At 39.4% G+C, this 19,046-nt stretch overlaps 1 protein-coding gene across 2 annotated transcripts in view; it reads left to right on the top strand.

The window, feature by feature from the left end:
- rabgap1l (RAB GTPase activating protein 1 like) overlaps window positions 1-19,046 on the top strand; it is a 115,407-nt gene that overhangs the window by 8,406 nt on the left and 87,955 nt on the right. For both annotated transcript variants that reach the window (XM_022754363.1, XM_022754450.1), the window contains exons 4-11: window positions 320-524; window positions 1,458-1,632; window positions 2,641-2,798; window positions 3,654-3,764; window positions 5,511-5,577; window positions 5,913-6,015; window positions 8,722-8,888; window positions 13,439-13,568. In XM_022754363.1, coding sequence (XP_022610084.1) covers window positions 320-524; window positions 1,458-1,632; window positions 2,641-2,798; window positions 3,654-3,764; window positions 5,511-5,577; window positions 5,913-6,015; window positions 8,722-8,888; window positions 13,439-13,568 — 1,116 coding nt within the window. The remainder of the gene's footprint in view (window positions 1-319; window positions 525-1,457; window positions 1,633-2,640; window positions 2,799-3,653; window positions 3,765-5,510; window positions 5,578-5,912; window positions 6,016-8,721; window positions 8,889-13,438; window positions 13,569-19,046) is intronic.

The raw sequence follows: 19,046 nt of genomic DNA, 5'->3' as shown, positions 1-19,046 counted from the left end.
CCCTCCCCACAACTTCCCCTGTTGTGTGTTTTTTGTTTTGACTTGTCTCTTTCTGTCTCTCTTCTTAAAATGCACCAGTCTGTTGTAGCTGGTAGACTACGAAATGTGAAAATCCAGAAAATTTCATTTCCTCATTATGCTTTGACGGTATGCCAGACTCATGGTATATGTTCTTGTGTAATGCTAATAACACAATTATCTTACTATGATGAGAGAGAGAGATTTCCATTTATCTTATAATGTGGACAGAAAACCCCAAGAACACATTTCACCTTTTCAGAAAAATGAACAATATCACAACCTTTCTGTTTGTCCACAGAAGCATGTCCAGCACCACCCAGCCCCACGGTCCTGGAGGAAGACAGTGTCCAGTTCAACAAGCTGTCCTACCTGGGCTGCACCTGGGTCAAAGCCCCTCGCAATGAGGCAGAGGCGCAGAAGGCCATGGCCACCCTGCGAGCTGAGAGTGCTATCCCCATCCCCATCACCCTACATGTCCCTTGTGGACCAGATGGCTCTGTCAGGTCAATAATACATTAAGAGTGGAACTGTGTGTATTACGACTGGGGTCAATAAAAATGGCCTAAAAGTAAAGTAGATCATTTTGTTAAGAATGGTAGTTTAACATATTTAAACTGCAAATGGGTAGTATACGTACTAAAACTTAGGGCATTGTTAACACCATATTCGTGGACTGATAGACTTGTTGTGAAACAGATGGACATAAGTGATAAGTGATAACAACTAAAAGAAGACCACAAGACATGTCTAAAAAGCCTGAGCCTGACCACCACAATACATCACTACTTGTTTAGTAAAGCCACATTACACATCACAGGTTCTGGTACATACAACCAAGGAGATCAACCAAAAACAGAATATCATGAATTATGTGCTTATTAAAGGTACCCATCACATCTGATGCCTGTCAGTCGGCAGAAGAAGTGATGGGGATATTAAATGAGTTGAGAGAACGTTTTCAACCATTCTGAGTCATGAAATGAAAAGGGAACATGAAATGTTTAGATACACCACAGAGGAAGTGAGACATGGCTTTTTACGACCATGTTGAAATTGCATTGACATAGATGCCTTACCTCCTGATTGGATGGAAGCTCGGTTGAGTATAAAATGTAATGCCATTCATTGAAGTAGACTGTTACTGTACTGAACTCGTGTTGAGCCCAAATGAAAAAATAGTATCTGATGCCAGTTCTACATGTTAACACGCAACATCTTAAAAGTTTCAAAGTGTTAGATATTCGCTCTGGGATGTCTGTAGAGATCAAATGAAAATACATCAATCTTGGTAATACTGTAAATGTTAAAAGAGATTTTTGACAAAAATAAAACAGATTAACTCATTAACAAATTATTGTTTAGTATTTTCAATCTACTGACATACTGATGATTAATTTAACATATTTTCACATGTAAAATAACATATCTCTTTCCAGGATTGTGGACCAGGCTTCAGGTACAGAGATCGCGTCCTTCCCCATTTACAAAGTGTTGTTCTGTGCTCGTGGACGAGAGGGCTCAGTGGAAAGTGACTGTTTCTCCTTCACCGAGAGTTATCGAAGTTCTGAGGACTTCCAGATCCACGTCTTCTCCTGCCACATTAAAGAAGCTGTGAGTTACATACATGTAGTCTATGTTACAAACTGCAATTTAACATGGTTTTCAGTCCACTGTGGTGTACTTAATCCCATAACATTTAGATACAACTTGTTTTAATTCAGGCCCTCTAGACAACTGGCTGCTCAGTGACATAATGTGTAATACTTAATGTTGTGCAATTAGACAAAAAAATGGCAGGTGTCAAGGAAGGGGAAACATAACTATTAAGAAATATTTTTGTTTGAGAAAAATGTGGAGAAGGTTTTCCAAAATTTTATATTCCAAAGACACTATATAATAAAGATGTACAACATTGGTAAGAAGAAGGAGAGTGAGACACACAGGCAAAATGTGCGGCCCCGGTTTTCTTTAAAAGTTTTACTCATTACTTTTAGTACCAACATTGCTGGTCTGGCAGATATAATTTGAAGCCACCATGATGTACCAGGAGAGTGGAGTGTATAAGTATTACATCCACTAACAGTATAAGATACAGTACACCTCCATGACTGGTGTGTTTTTGTCCATAGTGTATTCATTCTTAAGTGGCAGAATTGTGAAGCTGACTACAGGCTCTGCTCTGCACTGTAATACCCACAATAACCATATCGTCCATCTTTAAGAACAGACTCTGTACTTCTTTTTAACAAACAGCATGCACACCATATATGGTTGACATTTACTCCAGTCCTTTAAGTACTGACACTGCTGATCCAGCTGGTGGCACTGTTGTCTTCTGTTATATTTTCTCAATAATCTCCAGTCGATTCTACTTAATTTTCATGCTCTGTTCATTCCTGTTTGTGTATATTGATTCTATCATATCATTTCCTTTTGCAACATTTTATTTTATCTTTTCTGCTTGCTATTAAATGAGATTCTCTTCCATCTATATTTTATATTCCACTTATATATTATAATTTTTTTATTTAGTTGTTTTCTTCTCCCCACCTCCTTCCATTTTCTGTCTACAAAGCTTCTGTGTTTATTCATCATCTCCTTTTGTCCTTTTCCATCCAGGTCAGTCGTATCCTGTACAGTTTCTCCACAGCCTTTCGGCGTTCGTCTCGGCCGGCAGACATCAGGGACACAGCGCTGTCCAGTCCGCCCGACAGCGACCTCTACACCTTCACAGTCTCACTGGAGGTCAAAGAGGACGATGGCAAGGGCAACTACAGGTACTTGGTCCACACACACACACACACACACACACACACACACACACACACACACACACACACACACACATACACGCTGATATGTACACTCTTGGTTTAAACACAGGTGTCTTCACAAAATTTTGGAGTATAAATGTGTTCATTAATTTTCAGAAAAGTATGCTGTCATTATAATTTTATATTATGCTCAAACCACACGAGAGTATGCATTTAACAGCCTTTTTCTGGAAGAAGTATGATGCTGTAGGTTGTAGTATGATGGTGTAGCATCATTGTTCTATTTTTTTTCTAAGGAGAACTCTGTGAAATATGTGAATTGAACACAAACAGAATTTTTTTTTCTTATCAGCTCAGGACTGTGGGTGTCACATGTTGGTAGTTGGAAAGGTGTGTGCTACTGTTAATGTGCTGCTGGAATACTATTTTATCTGTCTGTTATTGTTCATCCGTAAAGAGCATAAAGCTTATCGGCACAGTGAGGCAATTTTTCCATTTTCACAAGCCATCATATATCGAGTATTTTAGAAATGGATTTTCATTTTCTTACTATTATCTGTTCTTCTCCGAAATAAAATGTTCCAGTAGCTGTTCTGAAAGCAGAGCAGATGTTTGTAATATATGATGCACTCAGGAGAGGACTTTCTGGAAGGCATGTCATGATTTATCTTTAACTATTCATTTTGTTAATCATACTAAGGTAATAAGGATCTAGAAAATAAACTGATATTGAACCAGAGAGAACAATAATACATAACAAACTAAATTAAAAATATACACAGTACAACAATACACAATGTCAAAATGGAATTACATAACCCCCCCCACCCCCCCACCCCCACTTCTTCCTCCCCTCAGTCCGGTGCCGAAGGACAGAGATAAGTTCTACTTCAAGCTTCGACAGGGCGTCCAGAAGAAGGTTGTGGTTTCTGTTCAGCAAATGTGCAACAAGGAGCTGGGCATTGAGAGGTGAGGACCACTGTAAAAAGAGACGATGCATGGCGAGGCCATGGTAACCTGCCACTGGGGGGGGGGTCTTTTTTTCAGTGTACCCTTGCAGGTGTTTCTACTGCATTTATTCCAATTATTATACCTTTTTCTTGAAGGAAGGAAGAAGTTTGCATTTTCAGTTCTCTTGGTGCTGCAACAGCAGAGTTAGAGGCAGACATCTGTCTCAGCAGGACAAATGAACTGAACCAAAGGAGTTAATGATGTAGAGCTCAAAAGCACTGCTCTAAACATGCTGGGTATGAACACAGCATCTATAGCCTTGTCCTGAACTTCATTATGGTGAAGTATGCAATGACTTTCCAGATGAAAGCACCAGGCTGCTTGAAATGACTTGCTTTCACAAGGACAGTGCACAAGCTCACTGGTCAAAATACAGCAGCAATACACACAAGCATCAAGAGAAATAAAAGTAATCCCCAAGCAAAGAGGTACTTGTATCTTTAAATCACTTTTGACAAAAATATAAGTCTCCCTTATTTTTTGTTTGCATGCTTTTGCAGCACAGTTGCACTAAAAAACTAGGTCAACGTCATCATGCCCCCTGTTCCTCCTCACCCCTTACCTCCTATTGCTATCAGAGGGAGACAAACACCTGCCCTCTCCTTTATTTTTAGTGTCAGTGGAAACTCCTATTGTGCTCAGAGCTGATTCAGCTGATGTTCAGCCTGTATATTTCTTGTATTAATATTCATTTTTGTAATAGCATAAGTTTTAATTGACAGTTCTTTTGAAATGCCATATGGTTTGCGTCATGTGCTCTGTTAGAAAGAATGCCTTCTACCTGGAAGTCTTTCCGTCTATGCTTACTAATCCTATTGAAATGTCACGAGTCATCTGACCCCTTCTTTGTAGAATCAGTTTGAGCCATCCAGGGATAGTGCTGTATTAGCTGTAAATGCATTGTGTTATGTAATGCATTTCTGAAACTCAGACATTCCTATGTTGACCACTTGATGGCACCTGTAACCTAAAGCTGAGGGAACTACTGTACCGAGTGATTAATTTTGGATTAGTATGATGAACCAGAAACTACATAAAACATGCTGCTTCAGTACAATTTTAGATGGAGGACAGAGAGATTTAGATATCCAAAATGTGATAATAAGACCTCTGATCATACTGTAGGTGTAAGTAACACTGTAGTATGCCTTTTGTATGCTATGCCCCTGAATTTTTAATTTTTAATTTTTTGCTTTTTTTTTTATTGCTTTTTAACTCCCTGCGTGATGATGCCCTTTTCTGTGTGAGGGGCATCCTTGAGAGGGTCAGGCCAAATCACAGTTAGTCTCGGCCTCCTCCAGGCCCATGAATTACAGCCAGCAGTGGCAGGGAGAGCAGGGTGTTTTATCTGCCTGAAGGGGCTTATACATGCCAGACTAGATTCTTTTGATATTCACAGGTTATCAAAATAATTTTGATTTCAGGCAAATGATCAACTCATGACCTTTACAAATTGACCAATGCTTAATCCTGCCTGTCAATGATTTCTGAAATCAGCTCAATGCTAGAAATCCCTGAAAGATTATAATGCATTACCAGTATGATATTTATGAGTATAGTTTGGTGAATTTTCTTTTTCCATATTTAAGTTTCTTCTCCCTCCCACATAATTTGACTCAATCTGCTGGTGGATGCAGACTGTACCTCCGCAGTGGAATTAGTGAGTATTGATTTGTGATTGTACCTGCTGTGTTTTCCCTCTAGGTGTTTTGGGATGCTGCTGAGTCCAGGACAGAAAGTCTGCAACAGTGACATGCATCTCCTAGACATGGTGAGCAGACACTGACACAGTTTACAGTGCATAATGATACTTGAGAGTAGTGTATGTGCCTTTTATTTGTGGAACACTGGAGAATAGGCACCACACTCATTTATGAAAACACAGAACACATAATACTTATACTTAACCTTTTTAATTGGGTAGACAGGGTTGAATAAGTGTATCTGGAGTTTAAATACCTGACTATTGGTCATGATCTTTCTTATTATTTTTTTAATTTTATTTTACTATTTTTTTATGAAGTCATGTTCAAGTGACTTGCAATTAACAGAATATAAAATTATATTGCTACAAGAACATAAGCAATTGGATGAATATGTACACAGGAGTCGATGGGGAAGAGCTCTGATGGGAAGGCCTACGTAATCACAGGAACCTGGAACCCCAACATGGCAGCCTTCCAGGCACTGAATGAAGACACACCTAAAGGTGAAGATGAATTTCAGTTACCATGCCAAACTAGCAAGCTTTTCACTTTGCAATTCTTAAATTTTTAGATTAAGTTACAACCATGTATAAAGACATAAAGACACATTAAGTTTGTTCGTACAGTCAGTTTTCATGCATTTATGATATGATGATATTGAGGATGTACATCCAGCATTGCCTGTTTTTAGTTTTTGCTCACCGCACATGTGGAGTGGAAATTATTTCCATACATTATTGTCACAAATGTGTTGGAGGCCTGCACAAAGCTTAAGGTCATGTCTGGGAACTGTGCAGTGCTTGCAGTGGATCTTGGATGGGATAATTGCCTTCTTCCATTGTCTAACATATCTTATAGTCTTGTGTTTGGCCTTGTGACCAATGACTTGTCAAAACTGGGCATGTTTTTGCACATGGAAGCGTATCACATCACATCAGGCAGCAGAGCCAACAGAGCTGCTGACACTTGTGTGAGATAGAATAGAATTTAAAGCAGAATTGTGAGGAGATTAATCTTATGCAATTCACTGTTCAGTGCTGTCTTATAATCTTACACCTATGCAAGTTTTTGAGTTGTATACAATTTTCTCTTTTTACTGATTCTGTTTTGAACACGGAGGCTCCTCTGAACACAAGTTGATCACATAAGCCATGATGGAAATGGGGGACTTTTTCACACCATCCAGCACATTTTTGTGACATGTATGGAAACTGTATGTGATACTGGATAAAAAAAACTTTGTGGACATTAAATACTGTAAACACACAAACTATACAAAATGATAATGATAATATACTTAGTTCATGTAATAGTTCAGATGTAGTTAGATAAATGTAGGTATTAAGTTGTAGAAAGAGGGAGAGTTTATTGATCTGGTCTTACCTGTTTTCTGAATTTTATCTGAACATACTGAACCTGACTTTCAAGTTTTAAAACAGAATTGTTGCCTGAAATGTGTGTGTTCATAAATCGGAGTGTACTCAGATGAGCATATTGGATTCGAATGAATTTAATTTAGTATTATGTACCTGTCCTTTTTAAAATGAAAGCATTTACATGTGTTCAGACATGACGGACCCTTCAGAGTGTGTCGGGGCAGAGAGCTTGCCTCACCAAATCCATTACAGCTAACAAATTAGATGACTTGGCAACTTGCTGACTCGAAGGCTCAGAGTTTGACTTGAAGGTGGATGGCAGGTCTGTCGAAGCAGTCTGCCTCATGGGAGTCAGGCAGTGTAAAACCTGACTCACACACACACACACACACACACACACACGTACGCGCACACAAATACGGCAGAAAGAAGTGAGAGAGCCTCTGAACTGGTTAATATTTCAAAGGTTGAAACAAATTATGAAGTTTATGAAAGTCAGTTGTTTTTTCACCCATTATCGTGCGTTCTAGTGTAATGTCAGGTGGTGAGGACAAGTGAAGATTTTGAAACCAGTTTACTTCCCTCTGAAAGCACTGATCAAGGTCAAAATTATTGAGTAATTTCCTGCTGAACAAGTAATCAGTTAATAGACCAACGATTGTTTTGTTTTTCAAGCTCTGGTGAATATCTGATAAAAGTGGCTAGAAAAAGGCAGCTCTAAGAATTCTTTGTCCAGAATGGTTTTGTGTTTCCTCTATAATTGATCTGGCTTTAACTATGCAGAAAATGCTGATTGATTCCAAATTATTATGTTTTAATGTAACTTGTAGCCTGTGATGCCAAACCTGGGATGTCTGAACCATCAGAAGCAATGTCTTTATTATCACAAAAAATGATCTAAGTATCAAGTATCAGTGCTAAGATACTAGCAGTTCATTGCTCCTGGAAACTGCAAACAAGTCCTTTTCTTCAAAAAAACATTTCTCTAAACTACCAGTTTGAGCCTGACATTATGATGATTACGGTTTATATTAAGATCCCGGTGCTTATCTTATGTCCTTCCACTAATTGAGTAGAATAATAAAGCTTCCACACTGTGAAATAACTTCTCCAGCCCCATCTCTTCTTTTTCCAATTTGTTTATTCATCCTTTACAATTACACTGTCCACAAAACGGAAGCATCAAGTGGTTCGTGAGAGGGTCACATCTCTTTGTGTATGAAGGTCTCCTGTCATCTGTTTAGCTTCAGAGCTCATCTAGCAGGATAATAGTTGACCTGATAACTGACAGATAGATTTGTTGGAAATGTTATTGTAATGTCCTTACCCACTAGGGGGTGTGACATCCCCACAGGATACATGATGTGTATTTCCTGCCTCCCAGTAGAAGTCGTAGAAGCAGATGAATAGCAAAATCTCTTCAGCCTATGGGAACATTTATGGAGCTATATATTCATTGTAAGTTAAATTGTTATACTAGCTCTGAGTATTGAAAGAGAAAAAATCCATTGCTATAATAGATAAGTTTTCTGCCAAAGAGGTTGGTGCAGATTTACTAATGTATACTAGCTTTTGGCTGGTGGACTACTCATAACCTGACACTTTGAATGCTCTTAAAGCTGCAGTGCACCTAGAGCTGCGTATCATTTGTACCTAATACTGTAATTTAACCTTTTTCACAGTAAAGACAAAAGGTAAATGGGCTTCACTGACTGAAATCAGTCTTTTCTTTTGTACAAATTGATGATTCATATTAAGTAAAAAAAAAAAAGAAATTAAGGGGGCTCACATAACTCCATAGTAACCTTGTCTTTTCTTCTTGGTGTGTCCCAGATAAGCAAGTCTACATGACTGTGGCAGTGGACCTGGTCGTGACTGAAGTGGTGGAGCCAGTTCGCTTCCTTCTGGAAACGCTGGTCAGGGTCTATCCATCAAACGAACGTTTCTGGTACTTCAGCCGCAAGACCTTCAGTGAGACCTTCTACCTCAAACTCAGACAGGTATGTCCATTGCAACTATTAGACCTTACAGTACCGCCACACATTTTCAGACTTTGCATATACCTATATTTTTTTTCAAATGTCTGTTTAATCCACAATCTGACTGATTGACCAATTGACAAATTGACTAATTTCTGGTCGGTCTGTGCCAATTGACAGATCAAGACAGTGCTAGGATATATAAAATCTAGTAGACTCCCCCTGGAGACTAAGATGTCAGCCATATTGCTATCATGGGTTTCATTTTACAAGATTTTTCAAGTCAAGTCAAGTTCATTAATACAGCCCTGTATCACATATGTCTCAAAGGGCTTTACTGCCCACAACAGCATTAGTTCCCAACCCAGCCCAAGCTCCTCAAAAAGATGAGGAAAAAGTGGAGCAAGTGGATGGGCAGCTTGGAGGATGTGTGGAGTGGAGGAGGAGGTCAGAGCGAACAGCTTGGAGGCGTGTTGGTGTGTCAGTGACCAGTCAAATGTTGTACCCAAGAGAACCGAAACACTTTGTTGTTGTAAGAGCTAAAGATATGTTCTGAAAGATGCAAATATCTCATCAGCTGACTTCCATTTCTCTCTCTCCATCTGTGCATCTCTCACTTTTGCCTCCACTTTTAGTCTTACTGCCTCTAGTCAAGCTGGTGTTTTGATATTCAACATGTTACTCCCTTCCCATGCTCCACCACAATTTCTGTGTCAGATCTCTTTCGTATGTCTCCTTTGCACAGTTCAACATTTCACTTGTCTCTGAAAATTAACAGCAACTGTGCTAAACTCCATCTCCGTTATCTTGTGAGCTGATGTCTGGGAGCCTAATAATAGTAACCACAATCCACTGATGTGATGGATGTTGTTGATGGCAACAAATAAACCGTGTCCTTCCTGTATCTTACCATTAATGTCAAATGGCGAACATCACACACCCTGAAACATTTGCCCTTTTGAGTTTCCTCACAACTTGCCTGATAAAAAGTGCAGAGTGAGAGAGTGAAGAATGCACATTCACTTACCTCCCGCCAACACAAGGACACCCATCCTGAGCAGTTGCTGCAGGTGCTTAAAAAAATACAGTTAAGCCATAAGCCTCTTCTCCCCTGTTAAAAAGCAGATCTCCTTTAGTTGGCCGTGGGGAGCTGGCAAAGCAGTGAAGTGTGGGGAAGCTTTGGATTGTAGGGAGCTAATAAGAGGCTCTGTCGCATTATTGGCGTGTGGGTAATTAACAGTGGCGGTCTAACTCGTCTGCCTGATTGCCTCTGTAGTTATCTCTTCAGTAAATGGAAGAGTGTTGGACTAGTGCTGTGGTTAAGAGCTAATTAAAATAATATTGTGTGGAGGTTTTTGTGAAAGATGGCAATCAGAGGTGATACACACACATAAAATATGTAGTCCTGTTGTCTTATTTTGCCAAAAACTGTTATTAGCCAGCTGAAGTACCAAGCAGTCATTATCCGTGCCAACCTCTCAGAATCTCTTCTGTGTCTTCTTTGCTGGAAAATGTATTTGGTGTCTGCTTTATCAGGAAACAAACCAGCCAGAGCTGTTGGCTAGTCAAGTTCTAAGTCAAGACTGGGACAGAAGAAAGTGTTGTGTACATGTCTTTTCAGTTTCTAAAAGATCAGAAGTAACTTAAACATAAAATATCTGTAGGAGCAAACCTTTCAACATTCATCTAATCAATGCAAAGATTGAGCTTTAAATGCATGTTCCTGAATCTGATGCCAAAAAAATTGACAATATCAACAGTAGTTGATGGGGCCAATGGCAGAGAGGGATGCCAGTGGTTTTTAGAGAGAAATGCCACATTTGACTAAGATTAAGATAAAGATACGGTTGAAAATTGCCTTATAAGGAAAAAAAACCCTTAGCAATTTAATGGTAAAACGGTATTCGTTAAAATAACATTAGCAGAGAGAGCTGTTCTTTGTATCAACAAACAGTATTGGGTAATTCTTTCTTTTTGTTATTATAAATCGACAGTAGATGATACTGTGTATGTACAGTGGGCTGTCTATGGCCCGCATTTCTGTCACATTTGTATCAGTGTTAATAACTCTTCCCGTAGGGTTAACATTTCACTGGCAGAGGCCATAGCAAAGCAAATGTGTTACCTAAGCCTCCTCGGATTTTCTCTAAAAATAGGCTAGGCTTGATATTCTTTCCCAATTTGTGCTCTCATCACTGACTTGAGTTAGTCATTAGACGCCATGCGAGTGGGCAGATCAATGCAGCTCATTGATTCATTCTGCCAGGTGGAGGAGAGAGGCAACAGCACTACTGTAATTGAATAGACCAGAAATAAACATCAGTAGCTTATGACACCCAAGGTCAAGTCTACTGGTGTCTTTGTTATCTTGTGCATTTCTTTAGTCTGCTATGATGGATTTAAGGAGTAGGTAAAAACATTATGAAGTCATTTTTACACTTTAGTCTTTAAAACTATTAAAAGTATATCAACAATCACTGCAACAAGTTCATTTTGAAGTTCTTATGGCTAATATATAAGCTAGTACTATTGTAATGGTACCAGCTCAGCAGACCTAAATGTCTACATCTGTTGAATGTAAGTCCAGTATTCACTAGGGCTTTATCCCTAGTAGGGTTTGCCAACCCTTGAGTGAAATATCAGTATCCTTTGGCCTTATAGATGTTTGCCTCCAATTAGCACTTGTTAATGTGTTAATTCATTAGTTGTTTATTTTATTAATTTCAGTGTACTTTTCCAAAACAAAAGTTCACACGAAATGCACAATGCAAAATGCGAGTCATGGCTGAAAGGAGCTGGGATAAACAACATTTTAAAATAAAGAAATACTCAAATGGTTTTCTTAGTCTTTCAATAAACTTTTGCTACAAATATCTGAGCACAATCAGTGCTTGTAGTAGTTGGCTGAATTGTTTAAAAATAATATATTCTCTTGTGATTCTACACAATTGTTTCTTTACATTTTTATGCCTCCATGCCAGTGACACTCAGGGCCCGGAGGCATTATGTTTTCAGGGTTTTTGGTCCATACGTACGTTAACACGTCCCATTCTTGTGAACGCGATATATCACTAACATGTTGAGAAGATTTCTTCAAATTTGGCACAAACATTCAGTTGGACTCAAGGATGAACTGATTAGATTTTTGTCATCAAAGGTCAAGGTCTGGTGACATCAAACACATTTTTGGCTATAACTCATGAATTCAAACGTTTATTATGACACAATTTAACACAAATGTCTAATAGGATAAAATGATGAAGTGACAACATTTTATATCCAAATGGTCATAGGTCAACTTCGCTGTGACATCACAATGTTCTGGCCAGTATTCAGTGATTTTACTCAGGAAGAGGACATTGTGAACATATTTCCTGCAACGTGGCTAGCAGGTATAGTCATAAGACCATTAGGTGACAATTGTGGTTATACTAGAATACTACTATACCAGTCATCATTTTGCGCCAGCGCAGTCAGCTTGTGTGAGCTTGTTAGCTGCTAGTGACTGCCCATGGTTTTATGAGACTTTTCTGGTTAACCCCTGTCACTTCCACTTGGCTGATGGCTTAATTGAGGGGCTTGCCGCAACCTCTCGACCGCTATTGGTGATGCTGTCCTACTAGTTCCAAATAACTGGCTCTTTTTCTTTCTATTGGTTTCCTCTGATGAGACAGTGAGCTCTTGCCTGATCACCTGCTTTGTTGATTCAGACAGTTGGTCAATGTCAGGTCTAAGGATGGTCATGCTGATTACCTTCTTGAGCTTGCCCCCAATTGTCAATCTCATACTGATAGCTGTAGGTATTCTTTCTGGCGCTGGTGCAGCTTTCTGTCCTGGACAAATGGGAGTCGAGGCTCTGCTGTTTGGAGGAACTCAGTGCTAGGCTTCCTAACTCTGGGCCTTATTTAATATTACGTGCTTTCACACTGGCTCCTCACTGTCTGTCCTAACATTGAAGGGACCAACAATCTACTATCTAAACACCCCTCTTCAGCACCAAGAATCCTGGTTTTTTTCTTTTTTTTTTTTTTTTTGGCTGGTTGACAGCTCATTGTTGCCATTTAATTGAGCCTGTGTTTCAGCCACCTGCCTACTAGTAGTTGTTCAGTTGTCTATGAATTCCTGTTGGGTCCCTTTTGAGTCTACATACAATAAAATATGATACTAATGTGACACTTATAATAAACTTGATCTTTTTTATGTTGGTGCTTACAAACACTAGTAAAACAAACCTTTACAATCAAAAGAAAAATTACTTGTCAAATCTATTGATCAGTTTGTTAATAATTTAATGTCTTTGAAATTTGTCAGTGGGACCACCCTTGTGTGATCATGTAATATGAAGAAACATAAGTGTATTTTGTCACATTTTGTATTGATGATCCATGAAGTTGAATGTAAATTTGCAAAACTCTGCTTGTTTGCTAACATGGTATAATAGCTTCATTAAGGTATTTTTAAATTTATTTTCTTGATTAAACATTTTTTCAAAAGTCTTCTACATTTATAAAATGATTTGCCTTTGGGGTCTGATCGTGTGTCTCTGTCTGTGTGTGTGTTTGTGTATACAGCAGGCACCAGAGAGGGTGGGTCAGAGTGATGCTGTGTATGAGGTGATGAGTCTTCAGAGGGAGGCAGAGAGAAGCAATGAAGGAAGAGGACGACTGACCTCGCCCACTGAGGAAGAGGAGGCTGATGAAGGTATGAAGGTCTCCCTCTTTCTCTCCTGCTCTCTCCTTAGTTACTGGGTTTCTACCCCTCTTCCTGTTGGTTAAGTTAATGATTTGCAATATGTACTAAAAGTACTGCAGTACATAATCACTAATATATAATACTTCTAAATTCTTTAAATCTGTGGAGAGCCACCCAGGTTTTCTCTGTCTCTGTACGTCAGTGATAAGATGCCATATTTCTTCTGTAGAATGCCTTCCCCCCAAATTTACACACAGGCGCACAAACACAGACACACACATACACACACATACACACACATACACACACATACACACACATACACACACATACACATGCTACAACTCAACATAATTTGTCTTCCAAATCTTGTTTGATTGAAAAATGTGACCTTGCATTGCGTATCGCTGTACAAATCCCACATTGCCTCAATATCGGAGAAAAATAGGACACTCCTGTGAACCTTCAGAGGCACCAAAAAGAAAAAAAAATTGATTTACCACAAATAGCTTGTCGGAGGGAGAATTTGCTTTACATTGCATATAGCCAGCAGATTTTTCTTTTTCTTTTTTTCCTTCCTGGCATGAATGCCTCATCTACATTTTTCCTTCATCAATCTAACTCAAACTCCTCATAGTGACAAACCAAAAAGAGAGAGAGCAAGCTCAAAGTTCAGTTCAAACAGATTAAAATGAAATAGATCACGATCATAGTTCACAACTTTGAATTCATAGTCACAAAAAATCAACTAGTTCACACTCATTTCCTCTGTTTTTTAAATTTTTTATGAACTGCTCTAAGCTTCTTCTTCAGTAGAACTCGCTCCTACCCACCCATCGCCCAGGCACCAATCATTGGCACATTACTGTATACTACTATTTTTACTTTTGATGGGAGTATATGTTTTACCACTTGAACAATGTGTCATAAAGCAGGACAACTCAAAACAGATCGGTTTACAAAAAGAGATGCAGTAAAGGCACACTATAGATGCAATGGAAATTTTATTTAGCCTGCGTGAACCAAATTATGCAGCAGATCCAAAACATAAAATCGATTACAGGCTGGCACAGGCTCCACAACTGACTTCATTACAGCCGCTAGCTGAAAGATGTGCTATGATTTCAGTTCGCAAGTCAGGTGCCATAAAACTCAGTTCTTCTTCTGCTGATGCTTTCAGCTGTTGGCTAACAGCTTTTTGGTGCATTACCGCCACCTTCTGGCTCATATTTATTAGAAGCAAACAGATCCATTACGCTCACCATTCACCAAAAACATGAGCATTTTCAATGAACAGTACTTGTATGTTTGAACATGTGTTCATGTGGGTTGTGTGTAAGTGATTGTGGAAACACGTATGTATGTGCTTGTGTGTCAAACGTGATTGGTTTTGTGTGGAGCCCTGCCCAACCCTGTTAGGGCTTGATTGCTTATTGCACTGCAGCACTGCAGTGTCAAGCACCATCAAACACCCCACCACAAGGAAATGAACAGCCTGTTTCAGTCGAACAGACCAGACCATCAAAGGTTATTTGTTTAGATCTGAGTTTTTATTTTCATATATTAAATATGACCATTCCATATTCTTACCAGCTGAATACTGCCAGTTGATTATATGTATTAAATCTAAAATAATATATTAAACAGTTTTGTATGTCTGCACCCTTGCAAACAGATCATTTGCACCAATGACCATCATTCAGAACAGAGTGACTTGTGACCAAGTTGCTTGCGATGTCTTGACTAAAACACTGAATCTATGAAATTTCAACAGGACCAGTTAAGGTGGAAAGCTGGAACAGAGTTAATATTTTCCTGTCAATAATGGCAGATATGTCAGAGGAATGGAGGCAAAACAGCAGTAACATTAACAGCCCCAACACTGGCTGTTAGACTCCAGTGGTTCCCAAACATGACCCAGTTTCAGCCCACTAATATAAACAGACTGGCATTTCCACCTGACCACTGGCTCGGTAGTGCAGGTGTCGCAGATTAGGCCTGGCCACAATTCAGACTGCACGCTTCATGATAATACTGGTTAGGATGAAAGTGCACATTTCAGTGTTCATTTGTGTGTGTGTGTGTGTGTGTGTGTGTGTGTGTGTGTGTGTGTGATATGACATCTACTAAATATGCATGACATCTACTAATCACAGTATTATTTATTTTATATAGCCAAATACAAAGAAATAGCCTCGGTGGATAATACACAGGTTAATTAGTCCCACCCACATGGGAAACCGCTAACACTCTAACAGGATACAAAAGCCTCCAGTTTTATGTTATCACGATCAAAACACCGCAGTGGAATATCAACATCAATATCAACCCACATGAAAGTGAATGAACAAAATAAAAACCTGGAAAAAAGCTTCTTTTTTTTTTCCTCGAAAAGAAAACTTAACCTTTTTTTTTTTAAAAAGTGTTTTTCTAGGAGAACTCTGGTAGCCAAATTGTTGCTTGACAAATAACCAAGCAGAAATCTCAGAGGTTGAATAATGAAGCCAACACAGAAGTACCAAAAACTGCACTTCTTTGAAATGCCGCTTGAGGCTTGCTCCAACAACGAGTCAATCCCCACAGACTCCCATGTTAATATGTCCAACTTTACAGCAGAATGTTTACAGCCTGTTAAAAAAAAAAACTGTTTTGGTCTCTATAGATAATTTCCTCCTTCATGACAACTGTACAGGGGGTGAATTTTTATATAACGCACCTGTTTACATTTTATTACAAGTTATGTACAATTTAGGGCGTGCCGCTTTGAGTGACAGCTTGCACCGAAGTCTTGGCTCAACAAACGCCCCTCCTCTTTGACCATTTTTGAATTAGCTGGAAGTTCGGCGGAGTCAGGTACTGGCAAGATGGTGACGACGGAATGGCCCACTCTGAGCTTCAAAATCACTCTTCAGAAATCTATGGGTGACGTCACGGAGGCTACGTCCATCTTTATTTACAGTCTATGCACATAACCAGTTCATGGTTTGATTCTAGCCGAGGACCTTTGTTGCGTGTCATGATGATCCTTCTCTCCCTCCCCATGTTTCCTGTCTGCCTATTGACTGTTAACTATCAAATAAAGGCAAAAGACAAAAAAAAAAGAGAAAGTTTTTCTAACTTGTGACAGCAGCATCCAACAATGGAGGCTCCTCTTCATTTTATTGAGTTGCCTTTCACTCCTTTGCCTCTGTCAACAGTCTTCTGCTTTTTTCACCTTGAAGCACTAAAATGTATGAACAGAGCGGGAAGCAAAAACCATCCCCCCAATGTCTAGCTGCCGACTCATCCAAAGTCACGAGTCAGCCGCCAAGGCCGGAGCTGACGGCTTTCAACTGCCACCGTGGGAGCCATTCAGAGGGCTTTTTCTATAACGCCCCTCTCCTCCCCCAGACCTGAAATTGGAGGCGCTCAGGGCCGTGGAGCTGGAGGTCAGCCTCATTGTGTACAGAAATGAATACACTCCCAGTGTAGATGCCACTGCTGCGAACACACACACACACACACACACACTCAATTCATGCGGAGGATTTTTTTTTTCTTTTTAGAAGCTGTGAATGTGAAAAATAGACCTGAAGCTGAAATTCTTTTTTTTCTTTGCTTTTCCTTTCACAGCATGCTTTTGTAATGGTTGCTTTTTGTGTTTTTTGTTCCCCTTTCTTATAGACATGTGCATGCACACACACAAATACTGTGTGTTCCTATTTTATATATATTTCATACAGTCCATCTGCTCTAAAAATTACAACAGGAACCGTCTTGAATCTGTGTGATATGACAGGATGAGATAAGAAGTACCCTCCTGTCAATTAAGAGGTGAGGGTTGAAAGTGCAAAGCACACTAAAAAAACAAGTGTGTTAAAATAGATATCCTCATGATGCTAGTAGGGAATTTCTGCTGCTTTAATGTAGACAAAACCAATCCACCAATGGCTTCAGCATCAGAGAGATCCTATTTGAAAGTAATCCCACAGTGAATGCACAGCCCCTCTCCAGATTAAAAGGTAACAGTAATGGCCTCGTCTTCACAGTTTCTTTCATCACCTGGTAAGTTGGCAGTGGCATTGGACTCACGCTTCCTCGCCACGTGGCCTTAGCCAATCTGAGAACAGAGGCAGCAGCTTTGTGCTGTGTCTGAACCATTTGAAAGGGCTCATCAAGCATTTATAAAGACCTGAAAAGCTCCTGCTGAGGCTGTGAGGATGTATAGGAGCAGCAGTGCATTGAGCATAGTGGCTGCATGTTCCGGAAGAAAATGTCTTAACTTATATATAATGTTAAGGTCTCAGTAAAGGCTTCAAACACTTGAGGAATGTTTGGTTTTGTTGTTGAGATTACACTGAAGCCTAATCACATGCCCTGACATTTTCATTGCCACCACTGTACTTTTTCATGTTTATGTCAGGTAGCGAAAGGAGATTTAAAAGAAATTTGACAAGATGAGACTTATAGACACCCTAAGAGAAAGATGGCTGTACTTCACAAAGCTTTTTAAAATTGTGGAAACACCTACAGCACTTTTACATCTAGGCCATCAGACTGTTGCAACATAATTTATTCAGCCCAGGTTTTCTTTAAAGACAAGGGCAAAAAGAGACATATTCATTGTAATTTTTTTTATAAATATTCTCATTCATTTACAATAATACAAAATAATAATAATAGGAAAAAGATGAGCCGGCTGTGTGGTGTTTTTGGACTGATTATTCAGCTTACCACAAATCCTCTGAGGTAAAGGAGTAATCAGTTTGTCTCCGTCTCAATATATATACTGTAGACAGATTTTCTTTGCCTTGTGTTTGCTTTATCAACATCCACTTCAATTTAAAACTTAAGGAGAAGATGGATTAACTCTGGAAAAAACGAGTGTGTGAGTCACTATCCATTTGTTTTTTTGGATGTGTAAGACATTTCAACATCTGATTGTGTGTATTACGTACAGTATATACACATGTGGTGCTACAGCAGTAATATAAACTACATATTTTGTCGGTGTGTGCTAGACATACTGTGTGAATCTGTGTGTGGACTGTGTGTGTTTGTTCCAGTGGGCGGTCTCTGTGTGGGGATCACTTCATCTCTCCAGCAGCAGAGCAGGCCAGACAGTCAATTAGTGCTCCTGCATCTAAACACAAGTGGTTCGCTCTGCTGATTGCCTCTTGTCTGCCTCACGAACCACCAGACAGAAGAATAGCAATAATGGAAGGTGTAGGCACTGCACAGGCACTCCTGCCTCCATTTGACTGTGTGGCATCAATATTAACAAGTTTTAAAAGTTTCAATCTGGAAACTACAGGTGACCCACACTAGATCTACTGAAACGTGGTGAAACATCTTTAAGACCAAACAGCGTGTCTTCTTGTCTTTGAATGTGTACTTAAAGCTGTGTAACAATGAAATACAAAGAAAGTACATTCAGTTTTAGACAGTGTTAAAAAACCTTGTCACCAAGGCGTTGGTCTGAGTACTGTTTTCATGTGGGCAAAGGTT

This window comes from Seriola dumerili, unplaced genomic scaffold (assembly GCF_002260705.1).
Source record: "Seriola dumerili isolate Sdu_G_001 unplaced genomic scaffold, Sdu_1.0 BDQW01000002.1, whole genome shotgun sequence".
Lineage (NCBI taxonomy): Eukaryota > Metazoa > Chordata > Actinopteri > Carangiformes > Carangidae > Seriola > Seriola dumerili.
The sequence above is the reverse complement of the archived record's forward strand: the minus strand, read 5'-3'. Positions and strand labels throughout refer to the sequence as shown.